Raw genomic sequence first — 17,916 nt, 5'->3', positions numbered from 1 at the left:
ACTTCTTCATGTGGGTTGACCATCTTAAGATGTGTGACTGTGGGAACGGTCAGTGTAAGGTCAGAACTGCGAAAACAAGTGCAAATTATGGTCGATATTTTTGGTGCTGTCCACAATCAACTGGGGTATGAATTTTTAAAATCTTTTGTTTAATTTAATTTTGTAAACTTTTTTCAGATGTTTAAGATTTGAATGTTTATTTTATTGTATTCTTATAAAATGATTATATTTGCTTTATAGGTTGAAAACAAAGGTTGTGGAATGTTTGAATGGATATCAAGTTCAAGCCCAAGTTGTGATACTTACCAGACTCCACCTAGGTCCATATGCTCAGAAACATCAACTTCATCATCTCCTTCCCCTTCATCAGACTATATCAAAGGATACTTGAACGGTGCAATAAAAGAATCTGAGGGTCATATGAGGATGTTGAGAGATGTTCTTGACGTAGTCAAGAAGCTTGATTTAAACAAAAATGTATGATGAACTTTTTTGGAACTTTTTAGAAAGAAAAGTCTGAAGCCATTGTAATGATATTGAGTTCATTATCTATTTTTTTTTTTTCATAGAAAGACTTAATTAGCATTTACTAGTACCTGGATGGACTCAGTACTATATTCGAGTATTTACGTGCTTCTTCTCTCATTTGGTCCTAAGGACCTATATTACTGGCTTCTTGCTTGGAGACTGTTGTTTATAAACACTTTGAAGCATATATATCTCCATAAACCAAATCATCCGCTGGTTTGGACAATTTTCAGATCTGAATTATATGGTACACGATACCTATTTCGATTACATGAACTACAATACAATCATGTCTTGTAATGTTCTTCTTTTTGGCCTCTTCAATTTACAAAAAAAAAATACAAATAAAAATGAAAAAATAAAAAAAATAAATTACTGCACTACAGTATTAGACTTAAAGGTTTAGGGTTACACTTTTTTTTTTTTAACATATTACCATAAAAAAGAAAAGGAAAAAAAATTAAAAATAAAGTACATGTGTGGACCAAATTGTATTTTTAGGTTTTGTTTGTGACAATTTTTTTTTTTCAACAGAACATGGGTTCAAAGACTCAAAGGTAACCAAACAGTTTTACACTCAGAATCAATGCCCAGAATCAGGGTAACCAAACAGTTTTCACTTAGAATCAAGTGACAGAATCAGGGGAACCAAACAGTTTTCCACTTAGAATCTGGCTAGTAGAATCAGGTAACCAAACAGTTTTTTTAACGAGTTGAAATGATTCCAAAGAAACTCATTCATTTGAGTTAGATCCAGAATCCATATTCCATGGGATCTGATCCGATGGATAATTCGAACCAAACGCCCCCTTAGTGGCCCAAACAGACGTAATTTGGAACAATAGTGCCAGTGTCACTGAGTCCGGTACCTCTACAGTGAGCAATGAGCATAGACCGGTTGGAGGCTCCAGCATATGCATCCAACCGTTGGATGTTCACGGTCTCACAGGATTTGAACACACGCTACCGCCAATACCAATGAGAATTGAGAAGAACTATTTCACCGTCATCATCGACAGCCAAGGGCAAGGAGCCCCGCACCACCGAAACAATGTAACTTTGGCGAACAAATGTAGATGCACGAAACGAGAAAGGAAAGGTCTTCAACGTTCCAAAAGTCAGAAGTTCAACCCTAACTTCAAGCTTCAAACTTTGGGAGCCAGGACAAGGGCGGTTCAGGTGCGCCCCAAGCGGAACGAACTGTGAATCTTTTCTTGGGGTTCAAGAAAAGGAAGTATAGAAAAACTGTGGATTTTTGAAGAAGTACCGCAAATTCAAACTTCAAATGCAGTCACACTGACAGACTTGCTATTTATTGATTGATGGCAGCAATCGGGTGGTATGGGCCACTGATCGATCTGTCGAAAGCCGTTTCCCATATAGGAGACTACGTTCAATTGCTCGTATTTGTTCACAAGTCTCGACCCATCCAGGTAGGCTTTCTCTCTCTCTCTCTCTCTCTATTCGTTGCCCTATATTGCTTTCTGGTTCATTTGGTGTTGGGGCGAATATCTTTTAGTGTTTGCACATTTATCCACCCTTAACTTTTGAATCATGCATGGATACATTGTTGCTTTAGGAAACCAATCTCGTGATGGAGTTGATGCCTGTCATCCCCCAACACTTGATATTGTATTTCCTGTCTTATTATGTCTTTTGTTGTTCATGAACATCAAGCATTTGCTTTATTTCCCATGTTTTTGTTTTTGAGTTTACTTGCTTTTTCTTTTCCTAGTTATCTGCCTCGAGCTATGACTACTGGAAAAAAAAACTTGAGTAGTAGGTGGTTTCTTTTTTCTTTAGTTTTACTAAGATATGTTCTGATTTACAGTTACTTACATCACTAGTTTCTAGTTCTGTCTTAAGCTACGAATAATTGTCCAAACTTTATAACTAGATGGTGGCTACTCTTTTTAAGTAAGGTATTCTGATTTTTGTCTAATCAAATTACTGATTTGACAGTTTATGTTTTGGTAGAATGTCTACTTTATCTTTTAGTAGAATGTCTACTTCCTCTTCAACTTACTCTATCATAATAATCAAGCTGATTGTACAGAGGTTCAAGTTTCCAAAAGAAGGGGAATTGGTAAGGACTGACATTCAGGTTGGAGATGACACACGGCCTTTCTTCTCTGTATCTCTATGGCAGAAGCAAATAGGATCGATGGTGTTTGCTGGTGATGTCATCCTGTTACAAAGTGAGATCCTTTTTTCTTTTTTTCCCCTGGTTGTTTGGATAAGTAGCAAGATCTTATTTTTTTGGGGGGGGGGGACTCCAAAGTATTTGGAAGTGAGGTCAAATGATTAGTATTAGTGATCTGCATCACCTGTGGTCTTTTTCCTTCTTTCCACCATCATAATCATCATCATCTCTCTCCCCCTCCCTTCCTGTTATTATCCTAAATGATAGTTTTCTCCATAATATTCTATGGCCGTGTTGCTGTTTTCAAGACTCATGTAGGAATGCATATATTTTGAGTAGATGGTTTGTTCTATATTTTTTTTCTTTAGTGGAAGATGGTTTGTTATATGTAATCTTTAATGTTAATTACAGTATGTCTAACATGGCAAAGATCATGTCATCTAGTTTTTATCTTAGGTAAAATTATATAAATATAAATAAGAGGAGGAAGGATTTCATATATCATAGTTTCAAAATGTGGCGGAAAAATTAACCGGATGATCTGTAATGAAGATTTCAAACTTATCTTCATTATTTAGGTGTGCAAGTTAGTTTGAGTATGCTCTAATCGAATTTAATTCGACTACGGTATTTTATACTTCTTAGTTCAAATTTGAATTTTTTTTTTTGGGTGAATCAATAATTCATTACCAAAGGAGAAGAAAATACATACATACCCCTAAGAAGGGGAGGGAAAAAAAAAGAGGGCAAATCCACGGATCTCATGGAGAATTCGGGCTCTTGACCGTAGAACTAGGAAGCTCCCAGGAAGCTACAATGTGACAATATCTTGGGGAAGGGGAACAAGTTGAAGAAACTTTTGATATCTTGGCTTTAACATCAAAGAAGATGGAGCTCCAAATATTTCCGAGCGGCCGAGAGTTTGGAGGTCCATTTCCTATGATTTCTCTCCATCCAAATTTGTTTGTTGGCTATGCAAAAGGCAAGCTTGCTCACAAAGTCACAAATGGTCTTCCCTTGGAATGTCATATCCATTTAGATCCACTCCCTTTGGAAGGAAGGATTCTTCTATTAATCGGCCAACATTTGAAGAGGATTAAATTCCATATAGAGGAGGAGACACGGCAAGCAAAACAGCGATGCTCTATGTCTTCAGGCTCAGAACCACAAAGATAACAACCCGAGGAGACTGGAATCCTTCTCTGAATGAGGAAAGCTTGCATAGGGAAGCATTTCATGAAGACTCTCCAAGCAGTGAAGCTTTGCCTAGGGATATGATGCTTGAGCCAGATGTGCTTGTGCCAAGGGGACGAGGGACCATGAGATCTGAAAAATTCCCAAGCAGCCTTAGCATTAAAGAGACCATCCGGGGAATGCTTCCAGAGAATTGTGTCATTCCTCGAATGGCCAACGGTTGGGATGGTAGGCAAAGCATTCTATATTTCTGCCATCTGAGAAGAAGAAGGGGTAGGGGGAGACAATGTTTAACTTGTTTGAGTTAAACATTGTCAATTCTAAGAAAATTCATTTGTGTCGTTCTCTTAAAATGATATACTTTTGGATTTGTTAAAGAGAATCATGTAATTGACAGAGACAAGACATCCTTGATCGCCAATCAATATTGTTGTGGTTTTAGACCTAGAACAACCAATAAGAAGAAGAATAAGCAAAGTAAATGAAGAAGAAAAGAAGAAGAACGAAGAATAGGAATGAGCTACCAAGAGAAAGATAATAGAAAACAGAGGAGTGAAAAAGACTACTAATAGAAAAAGAACTCAATATTATGGCAATTGGCAATCCCTCATACATTATATAATAGGGTTAACAAAATACAAACACAAGGACAAGTATACCCTTGTGTACTATGCAGTAGACATAACGAAGAAACAATAAAACCACTCCACCGCAGGTGTAAAAGAGAAAACCTAAAATGACGAAGAAAACAAATAGAGAAGAAAAACAATCACACAACTGCACACAAAGATTTACATGGTTCGGTAAGATTGCTTATGTCCACGGTGAGATGAGATTCACTTCACTATCAATAGATAGGGTTACAATCGCCTGTCCTCACTCATTTCTCAAATTATAGAGAATGAACCCTTGCTACAAATATATAGCAAAACCTCCTACTTGGGCATATAATACTGAAATACCCATGTAGCCCTAAAATATTTTCCTTGGGGCTTGCTGTCCTCAAACCCTTTCTATGGATCGCTAGTTTGTTGAGGCCTTAATAACGAAGATAACAAGCAGGGTGGGTCAATTTCTCTGGGCCTCAAGTTCTTGAGCCCTGGGGCTTTCCATGGCTCTTCAGAATCAGTTCACAAACCTATGTAATAGAATACAAGACACTATACCCCCGACAATCTCCACTTTGGTTTGACATCTGTAGAGTCTCTTGTAAAGATTAACCTATAGATGCCTTCATACCTATAGCTCCATAAAGGTACAAACTGACACCTGTCTAGTGCGTCCCTTCAACAACAAGCAACATTGATTAAGTCCGAACAAAAGCCGAACTTCTCTATAATTATTGGCTTGGTAACAATATTTGCAGGATTGTTGTTCGTTTGAATTTTCCTCAAGTGAAAGCTGCTTTCTAACACAAGCTCCTTGATTTTGTGAAACTTCACATCAATGTGCTTTGTCCTTGCATGAAACACTTATTTATTTGCAATATTTATAGCACTTTGACTATCATAGTGTAACACCATACCTCCCTACTCTAACCCTAACTAACGAACCAACTTGCCAACTAGACCCCTTCCTTGGCAGCATCCATCGCCGCTATGTACTCTGCCTCTGTAGTGGACAATGCGACTATGGACTGAAGCATCACCGTCCATTAGATAGGTCCACCAACTAATGTAAATATATACCTTGTAGCATAGTTGTCACAACGCTTAGGCGAACTAAGGCGTTTGAGGGGGAAAATTTTAAGGCGAGACCAACACGACGCTGAGTCGTTAGTCCAGACAAATTCGTATGGGTGCCTTGGTGATGCCTTGACAACTATGCCCTATAGTAGACCTTTGGCTGTCTATGTCACTGATGTAGTCGGAATCAACATATCCAGTCTAGACAAAGTCGTATGGATGCCTTGGTGAGCATTAAAAGAGGCTATGTGGTAAGCTTTGGATTCAGGGACCCTAGTTTCAAAAAGACAACAATGGTCATGGTGGGAAGATTTCAGGTGGGATTGGATTTCCCTTACTTTGCCATGGAGAGTTGAGGCCATAGATGTTCCAGATGCACCAATGGTTCATTTTGAGGACGTGGGGTGGCGAGGCAAAAGCTCATCCGAGCTACTCTTGGCTAGGGTTTGTTGCGCTGAAATGGGGGTATATGGAGGGGGGAAGTAAGGGCATGCGCTGGCCTAGGCTTGGGTTGATTTAAGCGAGGAGCTAGACCGATGCAAGAGGCTAGTAAAAGGGGGGGTAAGGAGTTAGGGTTTTGGGGGTTATGAGGGATGCTACTTCCCTAACCGTGAAAAGAGGCTGCATGAGTGATGTCTGGAGCAGGGGAAGCCGAAGAAAGGGAAAGCCATTGACAAAGCGAGGGGTGTGGTCATGTTCAATGGAGGCTTGGGGATGCACTAGTAAGGAGGAGTGATCTCATTCAGATGGAAGGTTTGCTAAAAGAGCTAAGGGCTGGCCTAAAATGACCATAGGAGAAGTAGTGAGGAAAGCCATGCATATTCTAGGTATTTTCCCAAGTATGACCTTGAGTAGATTTGATTGGAGAGGAAGAATCATTACAGCCGACCCCTTTTAGGTGAGATTTCTCTTACTTCCCTTTTTGGCTTTGTTCGGACCCATGTAGCCAACCCCATTTAGTTGGGACAAGGCTAAGTTATTGTATATATACACCCGAAAGGGTGATGATGCCAGAGCTACGAGCTAGCAAGATAGATTAGAAAAAAACTAGCTAGCTTATTGCCAGAACCTGCCCAACAAAGGCCCACGAGCCTAGTTCACCAGCCCATGGACTTAGGCCATTGGGCTAAGTAAGGCTAAGTTTTTAGAACTTTCTACGAAAGTGTAGGAAGTCTAGATACTTGCAGAAAGTCTCTTGTCTAGACCTTTTTACCATAGTGAGGATGGAGTCTAGACATTTCTAGGGAAGCCTTTAGAACCTCTAGACGTTCTAGATAAACTCTAGAAACTAAGAAGGTACTAGAGAAGGTTGTATAGCTTAGGAAGAGGAGAGGTTTCTAGACTTCTCCATGACTCTAGAATTCTTCCTTAAGGAGGTGTAGAAACTTCCCAACCATTGGATAGATGACAATTGTAAATATCTTAGCATTCTTTGTAACTTGGTGTGCCTATAAATATAGGTGGTCTCATTTGGCCAAGGCACTGAGCAAGTGAGTATCCAAGCGTTGTACTTAAAACTCTCAAGTGTAATACAAGTTTTTTCACTCAAACTCTCTTGTGTTCTCTACTTCTGTTCCCAAGTCCTTTAAGAAGTATAGTAAAGCTGATTTAGTGCTAGTGAGAGTGCTAAGTGCCAGTGCGGTTGCTTAGAAAGGTCTAAGGCCTTGACATTATGCTCTATTGTAGGGGTGTAAGTTTGGACCTGTCGGACCGAACCTGCCTTGAGTCCGAATAGGGTTGGGCCGACATACCCAGGCCTTGAGGGTGGGTCTAGATTGGAAAATTTTGGCCCCAAGTCATAGCCGGGCCGGGCCAGGGTTGAGGCTTTGGGCCAAGCCTGGCCCAGCTCTATTTTAAGATATATCACCAATTTTAAGTCTATAAATATTAGACACTTTTTGTTTATATAGTATATTTTATATGAAGTTAATATGTGATATAATATATTTTATTAGGGTTTATTTTATGTAAAGTTGATGTTTTTCTTGTTGGCCGGCCTAACCCTTGCATCTCCCCCTCCCCATGGTCAGGGCCAATATGGTGGGTCAGCCCACCTTGGCCTTAACTTATGGCCATGATTGGTGTTTTCAGAACCTAAGTTAGGGTCAGGCCTGGCCTAGGCCTAACTAATAAGATTCAGGGTTGGGCTGGGATTTTAAAAATGCCTGGCACAACTCCTCCCAGTTTCTGCCCTACTAGTCTTTCTTATTGTCCGCTGCTTCACTCGAATTCGTAAGAGTGAAGTGGAGAGATGAAAGGTTCATGAAAGCTGCTTCAATGGGTGATCCTTCGAAAGATTAAGTACAAGGGTGATCAAAATGCCAATTCGTATAGAGGAAGATTGACTAACCAACAAAAGTAGAGGTTGGTGGAGATTAGGGGATTTGGTTTGACTATTTATAGGAACGTTCTTCAACGGTGCACTAGTCTTTCGATGCCAATGTTTTGTTCTTCTGTTCGTTGACCATGACAAGCTTTCACCAAAGGTGGTTATGTATATTTTCCTTTGATACCCATCTGGTAAAACAGGTTATAGCTATTATGATTCCTCTTCTCGTGAGTTTTATGTGTCGAGGCACGCTACTTTCTTTGAGGACCAGGCCTATTTTCAGGGGTAGTCTTGTCTCTCTTTGGTGCCAACCATCATGGAAACTCTGCTCCGTTCCCTATTTGGGGTAAAAGTCAAAATAGGAGATTTGTTGAGACAGTTGTACCCTTGTCTCTCTTCTTCCTCTGGTGATAAGTGCAGAGGCTGGACCCATGGAGGAGCTTTTCATCTGATCCAATTGAGGATTAAAAAAACCTTCTTAAAGACCTGCACTCCGGTTTGTGTTTAAAATGTGCAAGGCATTTGTGATGGATTAGGCTGGTCAACCTACTACCTCTGCATCATCTTCCTTGTCTCTATATCCTTTCTCTTCTGAGGCCCTGTGGAGTAAGTGGGGGTCTTCTCGCATTAAAAATCCTATTGAAGGATAGGGCTTAACAGCGCTCTGAAATACCAAAGATATTACATAATCTAATATAACTGTTACATGAACCATTAGCAAGGACAAATGGGCATTCCATTCATATATAGCAACTATAACTTGTTGAGGAACTAAATCATACCCACAACTATTCCTAAATTAATTATACCCACAATTATTTCCGCTTAATAGTTTCACACTAAACAGTCCAAGATAGGATGATGTTAATGGAAATCCATTCATTCTATGTATTTATCTACAAACTGGACTCGGAATAAATTGGCCTGAACAAATGAAATATCTTTGACTCTCCATATTGCATGCACACTGGTTTTTTGACAATTGTGAGCAACCATACCATAGAAATTTTTAAACACGAAAAAAACTCAATAATACAAGTTAGGATGCATCATTTAAAAAAAGACTAAAATTACTCAACTCAAAGGATTCCACATCAACTTATCTAACAGTGGGCGTTCAAGTGTTAATCCGAATTTGTCAGTGCACTAGAAATATCACAAAACCCAAGTATGTGGTGCCAATTTTTGTGTAGCAAGCACCTGTGTAGGTTTAAAAAAGTTCAAAAACACACACACACACAGTTGCAAGTGGAATAATATGAAAGGATTGGATATATGCTCGGAGGATAAGCAGGATACTGATTTGAACTCTGATGTCAAGCTCATGTAGATAGAACCCAGGAGCTAGAAAATAGTAACAGCAGACAATGCACTATTCTTCAACAACGATAGGCAAACATGCTACTTAATAGCATTGAGAAACCATAGGCAGAGATGCTTGCTTGATAGCATTGAGAAACCTGTGTTCAGTGTAAGGAAATGTTAGACTGCACACAGGTTTGTGAGTAGAATAATATGAAAGGAATGGATATAAATCTCTCTCTCTCTCTCTCTCTCTCTATATATATATGTATGAGTTAGAAAAGTCTATTCAGAGTTAAAAATAGTAAACAAACAAAATGCATGAATCGAACAAAACATGGTTGCAGGAAGCGCAAGATAATAACAAGGATGAGTTCCAAATTAAATAAGAAAATAAAAAATTTATAGAGGAGAAATTATTCAAAAAGAACCATGTATAACGTTATTCCATTAAGTTTAAGTTCACTACATGGAAAACTACCCGATCAAAAATTTCCAGATCAATTTGTAGAAAGAGAAAAGAATATCCATTAATCATTTTTCCATATCCCCACCTTCCACATACCTGAAGCCCAGACATCGTTGAGTTCCAGGAGACCATATCTTTCATTAGAATCTTATCGGACACTTCCCATCCGAATCCCTTACTTTGAAATACCTATACAAAAGTGGATTCAAGGAAATGACATTTATCTCAGACATTTCATCATACATTCTCTGTGCAGTAAGTGAAAATAGCGTACAAATCGAATTCTCCAGCATTTCATTAAACATTCTCAGTGCGATGATTATCTGCAATCGTTTTGGTTATCAAAAGTAAAGAAATAAGGTAGAGAGAGAGAGATTCTCACTTCAGTAAGGCTGCTGAAATCTGCAGCCAGAAGGAGAAATTTTACTTGGTCAATTATAACAACCCATAAGTCACAGAAATCATTTAACCGGATATTGTGAAAACAAATAGAATATTTACCCACCTCATATCTCTCTCTCTCACCATAATGTCTTATGCCATAACAGAAGATATATCGACAAGACTTGTTTATGAAATAACTGGTGAGAGAGAGAGATGTGGGAATGTGGAAATGGTTGTGAGTAGATCCTTAAGGTGGTTTAGATGTCGCAGTGACATATCCGCTGCCTTCATCTCTGACCAAATACTTCAAAAGTTCAAGCCGTCAAAGTGATTCTTAACCCTGCTTTCAGGCGACAACTCACCCTTTGTGATGTGGCCTTATGTCATGTTACACCGGTAGTAGGGTCGGCATCTGGAATGTGGTCCTAACCGAAACACTTTAAATGGTTCTCAGGGAGATGGCCGCATAGAGGATTATAACTTAGCAAGTATATAAATTATAGTTATAGGCATCAATGATTCTCTGCAACTATTTTGATCATCTAATGTAGGAGAGAATGGCATGGAGAGAGAGGGAGAGAAGGTCTCGATTGAGCCACGTGAAGTGAAAAACGGTTCCTTGCAGTAAGGTTTTAAAAATTTGTTAAATTTCTCCGTTAGCATTTCTACAAAACGCTTTGGTCACCATTGGTGATAAGCTGGAGAAACACAACAGTTTGTTTCTTATGAAGGGGGTTTTGACCAATTTACCATCTTAGAAAGAGAAATGGAGCACTGAATACAAACGACATTAGTGAGGGCAATTTTGGATAATAAAAAGTTTGCCAAAAGATTTATATATTGGGGGGGCTCTGATGCCTGGTTCCAATGGCTTTTCCTAAAGAGACTTTTCTGGAGCGAAACTTCAATCTTGGAGGAAGGGTGGTTTGACTCCCGTTGCATAAAAGCGGATAGGGCACCCGTCAACATGAAGCATCATAAGCAAAGGGAAGTGGGAAGGAGATGAAATCCGGCCTTAAGTCGAGTCAAGCGATTGACCTAACACAATTAACCAAATGCATGGCGAATGGGAAAGACTGAGATTTGCGCATTAGCGCATCCGTTTTCTTTGCGGGGCGCACCTGCGCCCAACCTAGGTTAGGGTTCCAAACCTCCATTTGCACCGTTTGTAGGCTTGAAAGCGGCAACCGCCCTATAGAGTTTTGGTTTTCTATGCTGCTCGGGCCCCCGAGGATTTGATCTCAAACCAATGGAAGAGGTCTATTTTTCCTCTCTATGGATGGGCATCCGTCATATTCTCGCAAAATGACCGTGCTCGCTTTGCTCTGAAAGCGGAGCTCGCTGCTTGACTTGACTAAGCACCTCTTGCTGCTTGCTAGTTTTTTCATTGTCCAATCCACAAAAAATCGAATGAAACTTGGCGAAAAAGAAGCATAAAGTACGTACTTATATAGGATACATAGATAAGTGTGGCTGTCAAATCCCCTGCATTACTGTATTGCTATTTGGTTTAGTTGAGTGATCATTATAGGCGGAGTGTCTCTATCGTGGTATGCTTTTGTCTCTTTGAGTTGCATTGTTACTTTGTAATTAATCTTAGCCTTGGACACTTGGCTTTTACACTCTTAGTAGGACCCTTATTGAGAGTCTGTTGTTTGCTATTATAAATAAAGGGGTAGACCATGATAGATGTACATACTGAATCTATTATGGTTCACATTTCTCCTTCCATTGATCTCTCTCTCTCTTTCTTCCACTTTGCAGGTACTAGTTTCAGATCCTGGTTTCGCCACAAATGCTGAGGTTTATAATAATTAATAAACATGCTTAAGCTTAACTATCATAATTGCTTGTTTTGGATTTACTGTGCCCTTTCTTTGGGTGAATAATAAATGCATTAACAACTGGTAGGAAAAAAGTTGGGGGAGGGATATACAAGCCTCAAGGAGAGAACACCATACAAGAAAGAAAGAAAACCCCTAAGTGGGGAGAGGAGGGGGGAATCAAAGGCCCCATGACACAACAATGAGCCTATTCCTTAGGGAATCATGAACCGAATGTTAATGACCGTTCAACTTGGAGCTAACATCAAAGTAGACGACCTTCAAATCGAGTCAAAGGACTTGGAGTTGGAAGTCCATCTAGGAAGGTTGCGCTCCATCCGAATGTGGCTAATGGTGGCACTTAATGCAAGCCTCCTAGCAGTATTACAGACATTATTACCAGTAAATGTCATGTCTACCCAAATCCATTCTCTAGAAAGGAGGGGATGTCTTCCAGCAGGCCAAAAGGAAGAAAGGACTCTTTTCCAGATCGATGAGGAAAAGGGGTAGTCAAAGAAAAGGTGGTTAGAGCCTTCAATTCCATTCCAACAATGGCAGCAGGTGGGGTGGACAAGAATATGATGATGGATGAGGAAGGTTTGGGTTGGGAGGCAGTTACAAACGGTAAAAGCATGACGGGGGATGTGACCCGCAATCCAGATGATTTTATGGTAAAGGACAAGGGGACCTTTGGAGCAGATTAGGTCAGAGGAATAAGAGGAAAAGTGACCAGAGGGGGAATGAGACCACAAGACCTTGTCAGAAGAGGAGGGAAGGAGGGGGGAGGGAGGGGAGGGAGGACCAGAGAAGGATAGGGAAGAAGGGGCTTGGGGAGGGGACCAGGCACCATTACAGATGATGGAGGCAACAGGGAGGTGTCTGGCTAAACTAGAGGAGTAGACGGATCTGGGGCCGACGATGGAAAGAAGGACCCCAATAGGGTGCCAGTTGTCAAGCCAAAGGAGGGTAGAAGAACCATCTCCAGTGGAGGAAGAAATGGCTTAGAGGGCTAAGGGTTGGGTATTGAGAAGTTGACACCACCAAACCTAGGATGAGTTGGAGGAGGGGGTGATTATCTAAAAGATGTCTTTCCACAAGAGGTAGGAATAGACCTAAGAGACCTGGATGCTGTTTTGTTTGGAAACAAATTTTCAGATGAGCTTGAGTAGCCCAGTAGTGTTAGCATCCTTTATCCTGTTGCAAGCTTAAGCCTCCTTTATATTTGGGAAGATAGATGGAGGCTCGGTGGATGGGGTGGAAGAAGCGGGGGGGTCAGTGCCTTTCCCAAGGAAGGAGCACATCAAGGATTCGTTAATCTTAATGGTGGATTTGGGAAGATGGAAAATGCCAGTCCAATATAGGTAACATGATTGAAGAATAGATCTGATGAGGACAAGGCGCCCTGGATAAGAAAGTAGCTTGCCGTTCCAAAGGTGAAGCCTTGTCCTAATATGATTAAGCATAGGGAGCAATGATGGGTAGATAATCTAGTAGGTATGAGTGGAAGGCCCAAGTATTTAACTGAGATGGAACTAAAGGAGAAGCCATTGAGATGGAGTAGATGGGTTTAGAGGCTTTAAAGACACCAGCGAGAAAAATGGGACATTTAAGAAGGTTAACGTGAAGACCAGAGAGAAATTCAAAGAGATGAAGGGAGGACATGATGGACTAAATGGGAAGAGGATCAACCTTGGAGAAGATAATGAGATCATTAGCAAAAGCAAGGTGAGTAAGCTTGAGAGCCTTACATTTAGGAATGGGTGGAAATGAGGTGCTTGTTAGTAGAGGATTGGATATATTTGGAGTGCCAAAGAGAAGAGGAGAGGGGAAAGAGGGCAGCCTTGGCAGATGCCAGTGGTAGAAGAGAAGAAACCTGCAGGGCTACCATTGACAAGGACTGAGAAGTGAGGGGAGGAGATGCAGGAGTAGATCCAATTGACAAAGACAGGGGAAAAAGACATCTGGAGGAGGGTCTGAGTGATGAAGTCCTATTTGAACTAGTCAAAAGCCTTGTGAATGTCAATTTTGAAAGGGACAACAGGGGAGTGTGCCTTCCTGTCAAAACCTCTGACAAGTTCATGACAAAGGGTGATGTTATCAGCAAATCTTTGATTAGCTATGAACATAGATTGGTCAGGGCTGACAAAGGAATCAATCTCGATTGGAGGCGGTCGGCAAGAATTTTAGCAATGAATTTTTTGTATAGAAGTTTGTAGATGGAGGTAGGTCTAAAGTTAGACAATGAGGAAGCACACTCTTTTTTAGGGATAAGGCACAAGAACGTGTGGTTGATCCCCTGAATGGGAGGTGCAGAAGTAGAAGCTTTTAATGGCCTTAACCAAATCGGATTCAATAATGTCCCAACAAGAGGAGAAAAAATCATGCTAAAAATCCATCGGGCCTTGGAGCATTGTTTGCTTTATAGGAGAGAACAACAGGTTTGATCAATAGAGGGGATAGCTTGAAGGGGAGTAGAAAGATGAGGAGAGACATTTATTTAACAAAATCTGGGGTGAAGGGAGTGGGGTGGATAGGAACTGGGGGATGGAGGATCTTAGAGATGTGGGACACAACTTCATCTTTAATGGTGTCAGAATGAAGAAGGGGGGTTCCATTGCAAGGAATGAGCATAGGGATGGAGTTGGAGTTGGAGTTGCAGTTGGAGTTGGAGTTGGTTCTCGCCTTGAGGGATCAATGGAAGTACGCAGAGTTAGAGTCACCAAGCTCAAACCATTTGATCCAGATTTCTGCTTGAGGAAACTCTCCTCTTGGGTTAGGAGAGAGGAGAGCTCAAGAGACGAATCTCTGCCTTCCTCAGCAAGTAGGGAGTTGTGGATATCCATTTGAAGATAGGATTGGATAAAAGCCATTTTACCTTTGCAAGTGGAGACACGAGAAGAGATGTTTCCAAAAGAAGAAGAGTTCCATACATTAAGGGCACCTTTGACATTTTTAAGCTTGCGGGCCAAGGCAATAAAGGGGGAGGAGAAAGCGTGGACTGGTATGTTCTAGGCAGAGTGGACCATAGGGAGGAAGTCTAGATGGTGGGCCCACATGTCGAAGAACTTAAAGGTCTAAGGGCCAAAGGAGACGTAAGGTTGAACAAGGAAGGAGCTCTGAGATACCAGGAAGGTTGAAGGTAGCATGGGAAGGAGGCAAGCCAAGCTTTGTTGACAAGGACCATGTTAAGCTTATTCCACTTATATTACTCCAGGAGAATTTGGTCCCTCCTCCCCTTGTTTCTCTTTAGAGAACTGGACAACATTGAAGGCTCCACTAATGCCCCAAGGGAGGAAGGACACATGGGGAGAAAAGGAGTGAAAATCATCCAAGTGGGAGAGCCTATTAAAGCATAGTTAAGGCCGTAAATGGCCTAGTAGGAGTTCTTGGCTCCCGAGGGATCAGAGGTGGATAGGTAAATGGATTGGGGGGGGGGGGGGGGAGGAGGAGACAGCGGAAACTATGAGTTTTAAAGGGTTCCATAGAACCCAACTTTGGCCATTGGGATAAAAGGAGTAATATCGACCGAAATATGGTACACATATTGATTCGTGCCTTATTTCGTTTCGAAAAAAAAAAAAAGCCCAAAATACCGAAATTTCGAACCATAGTTGAGACAGATGAATTGATTCCATGGTCGAAGGAAGATTGGCCTCTTCCCAACTTGCCAAGAACCACCTTCAAGGGCATTACACCTATTGGTGTCATCGGAGAACTTGAAGATAGAGTTACGATTGTCAAGCAGGTAAGTTGTCATCGATCCCTTAATTCTCCTTTGCTTGGTTAGAGAGGTCTTTACCATATTGAAGGGGGGTCTACTAATGGTTTAAAGTATCTTCGATACGATACGATACGATGCCCTCCGATACATATCTTAAATTTAGCTGACCGATATGGCGACCGATACTAATACTTTAGTCCTTGATCTTTTGCATATATCTCCGATATGATACGATACACTCCGATACATATCTTTAATTTAGTCAACCGATACGACGACCGATACTGATACTTTAATCCCTGTGACTACTCCTTAGGAAGTATTCGATTAAGCAGCACCTCCATTTGGAGATCTCTGGTTGAAGCAGTCCGGCAGGGCAGATGCCCACTTTTTTGTTGTTGGTCACAGAAGTGGGGATGAAATGAAGAGGAAGGCCATCTCTGGAAGGGAGGGAACGGGTACTGACTTAAGAGCTCCAGGATCTATCAGGGTGGGGGCAGCCGTGGAGGGGTAGGGAGGGATTGGGATCAGAGGAGGGGAGGGGAGGGGAGGGGAGGATAGTGAGAGGGAGAGGGAGAGGGAGGCTGCCGGATGGGAGGCGGACATAGGGGAAGGTCGGGTCATTAGGGGCAAATCTCCTGTGGTATTTCATAATGAGTACATATACTCTTGACATACATTATACTGTAGAAGAGTAGGGTTGCTTTAAAAATTATTTATTTTTACTAGACCAGTAAGCATCATCTTGGGTTTTATGTTTCAATGTTAGCTTGCCTATAAAGTTTTATAAAAGATTATGATTGCTGCTGCAATATTTTTTGTGGGATAAAGTACTAGCAGGATTGATCCCTTTTAATTCTTATATCCAGTTAGATGATAATCTCATACTTCTGTTTCTTCCATATTAGTTTTGTCAATCTACCTTGTTTCAAGTCGATTTCATTTTATAACAAGGTAGTTTTACATGTTTACTAGTCTATTAGTCTACTCTTTGTTGTTGTTTACATGCTGTGCTTCATTCTTTTATTGTGTCATCATTCCTGTTGCATTTTGTAGTATGTGTTAGTGATAATTTCTTGTTGCTCCAGATGTTAAAGTTGTTAGATTTGGAGAATTCATTGAGGCTAGAACAGTCCAATTATCATCACTACTACGTTTGGTTCACCCTTACGAACTACTTATCTCCAAAGGTATTACATTCTTCTCACCACCACTCTCCTGTTAATCATAAGAGTTGTTTTTGGATGAGATATTAAGATTTCTTTGATTAAATTATTGTATCTTTATGTGGTTGGTTGAATCCATCAAAACTTAGACAGATTCTTGAACTCTTTCAGCTAAATGACTTGTCATTGTTATGGATTCTGTGTTATAAGCAATCATAAAGTGTACACCCTTTGGAGGTTTGGAACACCATTTCCTTCATCATGATGATGTTTCAACCGATGTCTCTTTTCATGGGTCCAGGACTAATAGTATAGGATTCCTTTGCTCATACAGGTTTTATTTACAAGTGGTAAACTTAAGGTCCATCTGGATTGTGAGTTGTTTCACATTATAAATCCTAACTACCCAATGGATTGTCAAGTGAGACAATGGTCAAATGGTTCGGTTTCTGGAACAATGTCAGTTATAATATGCAGTCTATGCACTGGCTGGCCCAACATTTGAATAGTCTGAACTTTTAATATTTTCAAGATGAACGATGACATCTGTCTTTAAAGGAGATAATAAGGACATCTTGAGGATGAACATAATTACTTACCCTGTTAACGGGTAGACCCCCAATTCAAGAAAAGAAAACACCAGATTTGATGAGAATTACAGTAGGATCCATTTCTGTTGTAAGATTTCTCTCTGCTCGCTGTTCGATTTTGTTCTCCTAGACAATCTCGATTATGATCTCCTCCTTGGCGCTCCTTTCTGCTCCACCATTAGTCCCTTTACATCTATGAAGGAAGGACTTCAAGGAAACTTCAACGAAGAACCTGTGTTATTACGATTCCAGCCAGATTGAATCATTGAATGGAGTGGGTAGTTTATATTGGTACTGACAGTGATAAAAGAAGCTTGTTCTTGATATTGTCATTGCCAATGTTAGAAAGTCATCAAAAGATCATGACTTGGCTTGGTCTCTGCTGACATGGGTTACCTGGACACCAAGATCACTTATGAGCTTTGATATTCTTTTTCCAATGTCAAAATGTCGTACTTTCCTATAAGCAAGGTTGACTAAGGCTGCGTTTGGTAACGTTTCTGTTCCAGAAACGACGTTTCATGTCAAAAACGGAAATTTCAGTTTCTGTCTCAAAATGCCCTTTTTTTTTTTTTTTTTTTT

General features: G+C 40.6%; 2 protein-coding genes across 9 annotated transcripts in view; both read left to right on the top strand.

Moving 5' to 3' along the window:
• Positions 1-8: 8 nt before the first annotated feature.
• On the top strand, positions 9-713 carry LOC122066482. The gene is made up of 2 exons (XM_042630283.1): positions 9-125; positions 241-713. Exons 1-2 carry the CDS (start codon positions 9-11, stop codon positions 481-483), a joined length of 360 nt encoding a protein of 119 aa, XP_042486217.1. The 3' UTR covers positions 484-713.
• Positions 714-1,365: 652 nt separating this feature from the next.
• LOC122066483 overlaps positions 1,366-17,916 on the top strand; it is a 39,985-nt gene continuing 23,434 nt past the window's right edge. For 2 of the 8 annotated variants that reach the window (XM_042630286.1, XM_042630292.1), the window contains exons 1-3: positions 1,366-1,961; positions 2,573-2,726; positions 16,667-16,768. In XM_042630286.1, coding sequence (XP_042486220.1) covers positions 1,851-1,961; positions 2,573-2,726; positions 16,667-16,768 — 367 coding nt within the window. In that variant the 5' untranslated portion in view covers positions 1,366-1,850. The remainder of the gene's footprint in view (positions 1,962-2,572; positions 2,727-16,666; positions 16,769-17,916) is intronic. The other 6 variants (XM_042630288.1, XM_042630291.1, XM_042630289.1 and 3 more) reach the window with 6 other exon arrangements.

Source organism: Macadamia integrifolia, unplaced genomic scaffold (assembly GCF_013358625.1).
Source record: "Macadamia integrifolia cultivar HAES 741 unplaced genomic scaffold, SCU_Mint_v3 scaffold2414, whole genome shotgun sequence".
In the NCBI taxonomy this organism is placed as follows: domain Eukaryota; kingdom Viridiplantae; phylum Streptophyta; class Magnoliopsida; order Proteales; family Proteaceae; genus Macadamia; species Macadamia integrifolia.
The sequence above is the reverse complement of the archived record's forward strand: the minus strand, read 5'-3'. Positions and strand labels throughout refer to the sequence as shown.

Bases quoted from the DNA above. Each gene is read 5' to 3' on its own strand.
- LOC122066482 (XM_042630283.1), top strand. From the start codon at position 9: ATGTGGGTTGACCATCTTAAGATGTGTGACTGTGGGAACGGTCAGTGT. The intron at 126-240 runs GTATGAATTTTT...TTTGCTTTATAG, and splicing joins GCTGTCCACAATCAACTGGG to GTTGAAAACAAAGGTTGTGG.